Here is an 11,370-nt window from a genome sequence, read left to right on the forward strand (position 1 = left end):
TGAAATTTCATTATTTTCATTAGTTGGATTCAGACAATCAGGGTAGGTAATATGGACTGATTTTATGTCAGATTACCTCCCTTTATTTCAAATTAAAATGTGTATATCTCCGTAACTAATAAAGATACTGATCTGAAATTTTATTTATGACATCAGATGGACTCGAACAATCACTGAAGATACATATTGACTGAATTTATGACAAATTATCTCCCTTTATTTTTTATGTAAATGAATAAGCTATTATTGAGATTGGTTTGAAATGTTATTTATGTCTTCTATGGTAAGAAATTTCTACTTTTACTTACTTTTCTAATATATTGTTGTAAAGGCTTGTACTCAGTATCTTCTACAGGCATATACCAATGCATTACTACCTCCCCTGATTTTGATAAAAATGGCTTTATCTCAGTATTTATAGGACTCATTTGAAATTTCATTATTGTCGTTAAGTTGGACTGAGACAGTCGGGGTAGATAACTATGGACTGTTTATGTCTAATTACCTCCCTTTGTTTCAAATTAAAATAGGTGCATCTCAGTAACCAATCAAGATACTGATTTGAAATGTCATTTATGCCATCAGATGGACTCAGACAATCAGGGTAGATAACTTTTGACTGAACTGATGACAAATTACCTCCCGTTTATGTAAATGAATATACCTCAGCAGTATCTATTGAGACTTGTTTTAAGTATTATTTAAGTCTTCCTTAGTAAGGAATAGTCATGCTGGTACAAAAATGCAGTGTTTGAACCAACGACCCTCAAACTTGGTATGGAGATTGGCTCTGACTAGTATGTGACCCGTAGGTCAAAAGGGACTGTTGCAAGAAAACATTTATCCTGATGATATTTAAAGTGTATGCTTATGTGATCTATGTCAAAACTTGATCTTATCATTAAGAGCAATGGTACTCAGGTGAGCTATATAGGGCCATCATGGCCCTCTTGTAATCGATTAACCAGGATTCATCATTAGCTGACGCGTCCTTTGTTTCTGTAGACAGCCACTTCAAAATATAAGTCCGGGTGTATATCCTGTTATAACATCTAACAAAATAAAGTTTCAAGTGTTTTAGTGGAAAAAGTGCTGTGTCCTGTTTGAGTACTTTTTGCAAGACATTAAGATCACCCACCTTTTTATTTCTATACAGATGTCAACTGTTACTTGATAAGCCTTAAACGGGAATGGTAATAATAATTATAATGGAGATTTAAGGTTTTACACGATTCTCGGTATGCGATTTCGGCTATTTTCACTTTTTACCGAAAGCCATGCAGGATGCCGAATTGCCTAACAAAAGTATGTAACCACATGGAAATTTACAGTGTCCATAGGTCTACATGTATTCAAATGCAAAACACCTTACTTCAAAATTGTAGAACTTTTTGGCATTTAATGCAGAACATCATACTAATGCATAAATATGTTTCAACCAAAAAAGTAGTTTAAAAAAAGTGATATATACGTGCAATATAAAGTGGAGTTCTTTTTTATATTAAAAGAAGTGTTTGATATATCCACTACTCCCCGCAAGGGTCTGAACAAATTTTGAATCGATTAGATCAATGCATATTTACAGCTATATCAGTTTTGTATCAAAACCGCATAATTTATTGACTATAAAAATAAGGCAAAAATATGCATATGTAAACGGTATGTACGGGATAAATGTATAGTGTACAATGTATTTCTAGATCGTGTTAATTAAAGTTTAAACATTTACATAATGTCAATTTAAATGAATACACTAATTTTGTACTAATAGGCTTTTTTTAGTGTGATCGGATTACGTATATTGGCAGCTGTCCTAATATCCGATCAAGATCAGTTGAATTGAACAGATTAACTTCATTTCTATTACATTTTATACCTTTTTTATTGTCACTGGACTATAACATTACTTAAGACATTTTTTGTTTAATTTTCAAAATAGTGTTGACCGTTTCTAACAGGCAGAAATCTACTTATACAGGTACGCGCTAAAAGGTGGGCGTAATTTGCAAGCTAGAAAAAAAAGGAGGAAGTGTAACAATTATTGTGGTTTATAGTGACTTAAATATCTCACTGATACAAGGAAACATTATATTTCTTGAAATGAGCGACACTTGACACACTATGAAGGAGAAACTTTTATGAAAGGGATAGAATAGTGTAACGCGAACTTAGAAATTTTATTTTAGAAGTATTCTGTCAATGGAAGGTAGTATGCTGCCAAGTGACACTAAGTTGGTTATTGCTATCGATATCGGCACGACACAGAGCGGTTACGCCTTCTCTTTCACGTGCAAACCTGATGAAATAAACACGTGCAGTTTTGCTGGAAGACCACCCAATACTAAGACGCCCACCTCTATACTTTTAAACAAAGGTAGGTGTTCTTTGCATACTGTCGGTTAAAATACTTAGAGCAACTTAAGTCTTCTAATTTCTACTTTTAATACTCCGGGCATCGACTGCTAACTAGGAGAAAGATAAAGTCTCTTACTGAAATTTCTGCGCACATGATACTACAGGTTGGATTATATGTAAAATGCAGAATTTTTATTATTTAATTTTTCCGTCTCAAATATAGCTTTTAGGCTTATGCTGTAATCTATAAGGACTTCAGTCGTAAAGTCTTAGACAAGATTAAGGGTAGCTTGGGTCAAGGCCTGCATCGTCCGTGAGAATGTGATTTCCTAATTCTCTCGTAAAACATAAATTAAAACAATAAACTAACGAACAAAAGTATATAAATGATGGGGACGCTTACTAACTGTTCTCATAACACCAAATACCAGTCTTACAAGAGACATTTTTGTTCCAAAGACAACCAGTAGAAAATAGAGCATTGCTTTAACATTCTGGTTTTTAAATGACAAAAAAAAAACAAAAACAAAAACTTTGGTCGTGGTATTTGTGATGAACTAGAAAAATGGCGTACAAAGACCTTCCTCCTCATTTATTTGCTGAAAACACACATAATGAATACGTTTAAGAGTATCTCTTAGTATCTCCTCCTCGTTTCAGCGGGAAAGTTTGTAAGCTATGGACAGGAAGCAGAAGACAAGTTTTCCCAGTTGTGTGAAGCAGACGATATGTCGTACAGATTATTCAGAAACTTCAAGATGGCGCTTCATCTTAATCATGTAAACTTCTTATAATCTTTATCGTGTGACTTCGCTTGACATTTATGTTTGTTAGATTTGGTGACAGAACCGTAAACAGGAGAGTAAATAAAAGCAGTCTAAAACATCAATTAATAAAGGGGATTCAGTGGGTCAACAGGCCGAAGTCGATTTCGCCTCAGAATGTTTCTTTTTATTGTCATCTCTGATATGTTGCTGTTTTCCCCTATTTTGAAAAAAAAATGAAAATAATTTTTGGATATATTTCTTTAGGCCTATACTTTTATTAGCCCACCATCATCAGATGGTGGGCTATTAAAATCACTCTGCGTCCGTGGTCCGTCCGTCCGTCATTCCGTCAGTCCGTCCGTCCGTCCGTTGACAATTTCTCGTTATCGCATCTCCTCAGAAACTACTGGGGGGATTTTGACCAAACTTTGTCAGAATGATGTATTGGTACCCTAATTGTGTCCCCCTGAAAATCAGACTGGTTCAACAATTTATGAGTGAGTTATGGCCCTTTGTTTATTTCTATATTTTCCATAGATTTATATAGGGAAAGGCTTTGAAAACCTTCTTGTCCAAAACCACAGAGCCTAGGGCTTTGATATTTGGTTTGAAGCATCATCTAGTGGTCCTCTACCAAGATGATTCAAATTATTTCCCTAGGGTCAAATATGGCCCCGCCCTGGGGGTCACATGGTTTATATAGACTTATATAGGGAAAAACTTTGAATAACCTCTTGTCCAAAACCACAGGGCCTAGGGCTTTGATATTTTGTATGTGACATCATCTAGTGGTCTTCAACTAAGATTGTTCAAATTATACCCCAAGGGTCAAATATGGCCCCGCCCTGGGGGTCATATGGTTTACATAGACTTATATAAGGAAAAACTTTGAAAATCTTCTTGTCCAAACCACAAAGCCTAGGGCTTTGATACTTGTAATGTAGCATCATCTAGTGGTTCTCTACCAAGTTTGTTCAAATTATCCCCTAGGGTCAAAAATGGCCCCGCCCCGGTGGTCACGTGGTTCATATAGACTTATATAGGGAAAAGCTTTTAAAATGTTCTTGTCAATAACTACAACATTCAAATTTGGACCACATGTATATTTTAGAGTGGCAAGATGAACCTTGACATGAGTTGACCTTGATTTTGACCTAGTGACCTACTTTCACATTTCTGTAGCTACAGCCTTCAAATTTGGACCACATGTATATTTTTGAGTGGCAAGATGAACCTTGACATGAGTTGACCTTGATTTTGACCTAGTGACCTACTTTCACATTTCTGTAGCAACAGCCTTCAAATTTGGACCACATGCGTAGTTTTGTGCACTGGAAAAAACTTTGACCTTGATTTTGACCTAGTGACCTACTTTCACATTTTTGAAGGTACAGGCGTCAAATTTGGACCATATGCATAGTTCCGTGTTTCAAAATGAAATTTGACATTGATTTTGACCTAGTGACCTACTTTCACATTTCTCAATCTACAGCCTTCAAATTTGGACCACATGCATAGTTTTGTGTACCGAAAAAAACTTTGACCTTCACATTGACCTAGTGACCTACTTTCACATTTTTGAAGGTACAGGCTTCAAATTTGGACCACATGCATAGTTTTGTATTCCAAAATAAAATTTGACCTTGATTTTGACCTAGTGACCTACTTTTACATTTCTCAAGCTACAGCCTTCAAATTTGGACCACATGCATAGTTTTGTGTACCGAAATGAACTTTGACCTTTACATTGACCTAGTGACCTACTTTCACATCTTTAAGGTACATGCTTCAAATTTGGACCACTTGCATAGTTTTGTTTTCGTAAATAAAATTTGACCTTGATTTTGACCTAGTGACCTACATTTACATTTCTCAAGCTACAGCCTTCAAATTTGGACCACTTGCATAGTTTTGTGTACCGAAATGAACTTTGACCTTAAGATTGACCTAGTGACCTACTTTCACATTTCTGTAGCTACAGGCTTCAATTTAGACCACATGCATAGGATTGTGTACCGAAACAAACTTTGACCTTGACATTGACCTAGTGACCTACTTTCACATTTCTCAAGCTACAGCTTTCGAATTTGGACCACATGCACAGTGTTGTGTTTGGAAATGAAATTTGACCTTGAGCTAGTCAGTAAGTCTTGAAATTTGGAACACTCAAAAATGGCACATTGGTGGGCGCCAAGATCACTCTGTGATCTCTTGTTATGTTTTATTCTGTTTTGTACAAGTTTGAATCATGTGCATGGAAAGTAGAATTTATGGAAATTATCTTTCTAGATAATCTACATGCTTAAATATTCTTTTTCAGACACTTAGTAAAGCGACCAAAGTCCAAGATATTTCCGGTCAGCACAGTGCTTCCGTATACGACCTATTGGTGATGTCACTGCTCTACCTCAAAAATCACGTGATGCGCACAGTAAACCGATTTTCCGACACTTACAGCGAGGATGACGCATTCTTCGTTCTGCTAGTTCCTGCTATATTTGACGACAGGGCAAAATGGCTGATGAGGGAGGTGGCATTAAAGGTATCTTTCAACTCATGAATACCATATCTTACATGTTCTGTCGTGGTTACGCCACTCGTAAAAAATAGTGCATACGTTGTTCACTTTGTTTGTTTGTTTGTTTTGAGTTTAATTAACGCCGTTTTTCAACAGTATTTCAGTCACTTAGTGAAAGATATTTCGATCTTACACTGAAACAAACAAGTTTTTGAGACACGAGTAAATGCTACACTGAATTTTCGAAAACGCAAAATGAACACGTTTGTGTGAATAAGTACTAATATAATGTATTTTAGCTTAAAAATAACAAATTGTTGTATTCAATTGTGACTGCAGTTCTAATTGCAGTTAATTTCTACATTTAGCGAATAATAAGTATTATATGAAATTTTGTCATGTTAAGGTGTTTATAATATTGTCATGTTAGGCTATTTGTAAACGTTTTCATGTTATCCTGTTTGTAAATGTTGTCATGCTACACGTTAACATGTTAAGATGTTTGTAAATGTTGTCATTTTAGGCAGGCCTTAGGTCAGAGAAGTTCACAATGGCGTTTGAATCAGAGACAAGTTCCTTATGGTGTTTACACGAAAATATTAGCGGGATCAAAAACAAAGGAACACGATATATTACAGTGGACCTTGGAGGTAAGTGCGAGTATCTATAAAAACCCTGCCCAACTCATAGTTGCCCTTCTGGACATTCTACAGTTATTACGGAATCCTGTTTCCGCCATCGCTTTGCCGACCTGCTAGACACGCGACAACTTGAAATTAGGCATTCAAATTTCAACTCGACGTGCTGTAAATTCACCGGAAAAAAGAAAACTTGAAGTTTTTGACCCGACTATTGTCGCGCAAGTAAGACTTGCCGATCCGAATTTTAGGTCGAAAAGTGGAAATTTAAATCTCGCGGTAAGTTAATACATCGGAAAGTTAAACAGATGATGTTTTTTCAAGCGACAATTTTCGTGCAAACGTCAACTTGTCGACCCATATAAAACCGCGAAAAGTCGAAATTTGACCAGGATATTTTCAAGTTTTCGCCGTAGCTCTTGGTCGATATTATCGCTTTAGATTCGCGTTGTCTTTCTGTGGCAATATCATCGAGGGTTCGCGGTGTCACTTTCACCGCTAATCAGTACATAACTTGAAAATTCTGACTTGAACGTACCGGGATCATCCCGCCCTGTTTTTTCCAGGCTTCGGTGAAAGATCCACATCTCCCGGAGAGACGATCTGAGACGAAAAGTAGAAATTAAAAACTAAAACTTCTGCCAAAGTTTCGCTTTAAATGTTGAATCGACAAGTCGAAGTTTGCACGACAAATGTCGCGTGAAAAACTGCAAACCTTCAAGATATTTTGTTACCGCGAAAAGCCAAAATGGGCTCTACTTTCTACTTTCATGCTAAATTTCGGGCCGAGAAGTCGAAGTTAGTGTCAAAAACTTCAAGTTTTCTACTTTTCGCGGTTGATTTATAGCAAGACAACTTGAAGATAGCGTGTCGTGCAGGTCGGCAAGTCGGTGGCGGAAACAGGGTTCTGTATGATATGATATATAAGTCAAGTTAAACTAATGGAAAATTTGAATTGGGTATTTATGTAAATGTCAAAGTGTGTGTATTTTGGCTATTTTATTAGTTATTGATTAATAATATTTTTTAAATATATCTGAAGGATTTTAATTTACCTTTGTTTTTATAAAGTGACTTTTTTCCCCGCAGGCCAGTATGACAATGGTACATAATTTTATTATAAAATCAAGCATGCGAACTTTTTATTATAAGTAAATTTTCAGCTTTAAAACTGTTTCTTTTTTACGCACAAAAATGCCACCAGTAATATTCATAAGCTCATTTAAAAAACTTGACTGAGCTACAATTTTAATTATTATTCTTGGAATTTGAAAGTGTTAAAACACATTCTATACTGTACAGAAAAATGGTCCGAAGGTGCAGACCTATTTTTAAACCCCTACAAAACGAAGTTTGGGGGCTATATAGGAGAGAGCATGTCGGTCGGTCGGTCCGTTAGTTTTCATGGTTTCCGGACGATAACTCATGAAAGGCTTAACAGATTTAAATAATTTTTGGTACACGGATGTAACATCAGAAAATACAGGTCAAGTTCGCCTTTGGGGTCAGTAGGTCAAAGGCCCAGGTCACAATGACACTGAACAGTTAAACGGTTTCCGGATGATAACTTGAGAACGCTTGGGTCTAGGATCATATTTTTTGTACACAGGTGTAACATGATAAAATACAGGTCAAGTTCGACTTTGGGGTCAGTAGGTCAAACGTCAAGGTCACAGTGACCCTGAACAGTAAAACGGTTTCCGGATGATAACTTGAGAACGCTTGGGCCTAGGATCATAAATTTTTGTACACAGGTGTAACATCATGAAATACAGGTCAGATTCGACTTTGAGGTCAGTAGGTCAAAGGTCAAGGTCACAGTGCTTCGGAACAGTTATACTGTTTCTGGTTGATAACTTGAGAACGCTTGGGTCTAGGATCATGAAACTTCATAGGGAGGTTGATCATGACCAGCAGATGGCCTGTATTGATTTTGAGGTCAGTAGGTATAAGGTCAAGCAAGTTCGGCTTTAACATTGGCTTAGTTCTGTGACAATGCTAAATTATGGGGGTATAATTCGTCACTCCTGTGACAACTCTAGTTAATCACGAACAGAATGACACAAAACATTTAAACGGTTTCCAGATGATAACTTAAGAACGCTTGGGCCTAGGATCATAAAAATTGATATGGAGTTTGGTTATAACCAGCAGATGACCCCTTATGATTTTGAAGTCAGTAGGTCACAAGTCAAGGTCACAGTGACCTGGAACATTTAAAACGGTTTTCGGACAATAACTTAAGAACACTTTGGACTAGGATCACGAAACTTCATAGTGAGGTTGGTCATGACCAGCAGATGACCCCTATTAATTTTGAGTTCCAAAGGTCAGAGTGACCCGGAACATTTAAACCTTTTCTGGACAATAACTTGAGAACGCTTGGGCCGAGGATCATGAAACTTCATAGGGAGGTTGATCATGACCAGCAGATGACCTGTATTGATTTTGAGGTCAGTAGGTTTAAGGTCAAGCAAGTTCGGCTTTAACATTGGCTTAGTTCTGTGACAAGGCTAAATTGTGGGGGTATAATTCGTCACTCCTGCGACAACTCTAGTTAATCACGAACAGACTTTTAGCCATTTTATTATTTATTTCTTATTTTAGGAGGGACAGCAGACATCGTGGCTCATGAATCACAGGGTGATGGCACTGTAGAAGCCTTACACTCCCCGTGCGGTGGAGACTGGGGCGCGATAAACGTCGACAACTGCTTTAAATCCTACCTTTCACTTCTTTTTGGTACCCGGTCTATTGATGACTTCGTAAAACAAGACCTTCGCGAATGGTACAAACTTGTCCGGAACTATGAAGCATCTAAGTTGGCGGAAAACTCGAAAACAACAGAACTTCGGGTACACATACCGCTTACTTTGCTGTCGTCTGCTGTTGAAAACAAAGGTCTACATGGAGCTTATGAACTTGCAGAGCTGATTAAGTCACCAAATTTCGGGGGTCACTTCAAAATGGTCGGAGAAAGCTTAGAAATTGATGAAGAGGCGACTAAAGGAATGTATACGTACGTAGTGAACAGCGTCGTAGCAAAACTAGAGCAACTGATGCAGATGGGCGTGGTCAGTGACAAGAGCTTTGATCACGTGATCATTGTTGGTGGTCTTGTTAACTGTGGAATTGTAAAAGAGATGTTTCAGTCTAGCTTAAAAAGATATACATTGGTATTTCCGCAAAGTAGTGAAATGTTTGCAGTGAAAGGCGCAGTCTTGTATGGATATAATAAGTCCCTCATTCGATCACGTGTCATCCCGCTGACGTATGGAATCAAGTCAACAGTGCCATATGACGACAATAAACATTGTGGAGCAAAATTTACGACTATTAACGGTTTAAAAATGTGCACAGAAAACTTCCATGTTCTGGTAAAAGCAGGCACAAAACTGAAACCAGGTCACGAGGTCAAAGAACTGGATAAGCCACTCCGACCTGAAGACAAGGAACAGCGCTTTGAGATATACTCTTGCGGCTCTGCAGACGACATTCCAGCTTTTACATCCCATTGCACGATCCATAAAGAAGCCTCATTTTCAGTTCCACTTCCATACGGATGCTTGGTAGATGATAAAGTTTTTGAGCGTTGTTCCATTTTTGGTGAGACAGAAATTTCATTCAGACTTGGCTTCAAGAAAGGAAAAAGAGACGTTTTTATAAAGAATATGGAATACAACTAAATGAATACAATTATCAAGACCAAAGGAAAAAGGTGTTTTTTTTGTTTTGTTTTTTGTGATTACCTTCCGAGAGTTCCTGTTCCATATTACTTAAGAATGGTGTCATAAAAAGAATTGTTTAAAGACAGTTCTAGTGAAAGTCATAAAAGAAACGATTATAGTACCTGTCATATCAAACACAATTATAGCGTGCGCCAAAAAATATTTGATGACCGTCCTAATAGACCGTCACAAACAGACAAGTCCAGTAAGACAATGCTATAGCCCATCATAAAAGAGAAATTTAAAGTGCTTTCATAAAAGAAAGAAGAAGAAAAAACAATTTAGTGCTTATAGTAAAAGAGAGTGTGCCCTAGATGATAGTATGGAAACTAAACCTTGGCTACATGACAGATGTTCACAGTATGTCAATGTTGCCATCTTATTATATTTTAGTATATATAGTGAAAACACTGTTTGCTCGAGCATTCGGGCTCAAATGGTCTCAAGCCGCTTACCATATATTTTCTATGTTTGAACACTTGAAACCTTCGATTATTCAAACAGTTTGCTCAACAGCTTTCATATTGGTGTTTTTTGTTGTTGTTTTTTTCTCCAAATATAGTCATTTGCAGTTCGGTAACTGACAAACTACTTTATGTTACAGAGACTTTAATACAAAATGTATACCCTATATACATTTGAAAGTTTTTTTCAAATTAAAATATGTCTTTAAAACTAGGCTATTTAATTAAAGCAATAAAAACTGTTTAACATTTCTACATCCCCAAGATTAAGTGTTGATTTTCAGAGCATATCATTCGCTTTAGTCATTCTTAAATACAATTTCTGCCCTTTGTTTATTATTATCTACGAATTAAGAACATCTTAACAAAAGCAGCCACTGAAAGTTTAGTTTTGTCTCTAGTTATTTCACATCTGGATTATTGCAATGTCATACTGTATGGTGTAGCTAACTGTGAGGTGCGTAAGATGCAACGTATTCAAAACATGAGCGCAAAACTTGTCCTTAACAGGAGAAAATTTGACAGTTCTAAACAAGCATTGTACCACTTACATTTGTTGCCGGTGAAAGCAAGAACTGAGTTCAAGATACTTTCTTTCATGTATAGCTGTCATACTGGCAGAGCACCTTTGTATTTAACAGTATTGCTTACAGAGTATATTCCTAGTAGACAAGGTTTGAGACCGTCTGAAAATTCTGAATGTCGTTATGTTGTTCCATACAACAAGTGCAAACATTCAAATGAAGTTTCTGTACTATTGGTCCAAAACTTTGGAATGAACTGCCGTTAGAACTACGCGAAAGTAAATCACTTGACATATTAAAAAAATTTTAAGACACTGTATTTCAGAGATTTCGCGGCATTGTTTTAAATTTCTGATACAATTTGTAACTGTTTATC

At 36.7% G+C, this 11,370-nt stretch overlaps 1 protein-coding gene across 1 annotated transcript; it reads left to right on the plus strand.

Annotated features, from left to right (window-relative positions):
* The first annotated feature begins 1,611 nt into the window (after nt 1-1,611).
* Nucleotides 1,612-10,684, plus strand: LOC123558796 (heat shock 70 kDa protein 12B-like). Its single transcript, XM_045350654.2, has 5 exons — nt 1,612-2,374; nt 3,016-3,134; nt 5,443-5,664; nt 6,164-6,290; nt 8,886-10,684. The coding sequence occupies exons 1-5, from the start codon at nt 2,200-2,202 to the stop codon at nt 9,962-9,964; spliced, it is 1,722 nt and encodes a 573-aa protein (XP_045206589.2). The 5' UTR covers nt 1,612-2,199; the 3' UTR covers nt 9,965-10,684.
* Nucleotides 10,685-11,370: the final 686 nt, after the last annotated feature.

The sequence above is a fragment of the Mercenaria mercenaria genome, chromosome 5, assembly GCF_021730395.1.
Source record: "Mercenaria mercenaria strain notata chromosome 5, MADL_Memer_1, whole genome shotgun sequence".
Taxonomy (NCBI): Eukaryota; Metazoa; Mollusca; class Bivalvia; order Venerida; family Veneridae; genus Mercenaria; species Mercenaria mercenaria.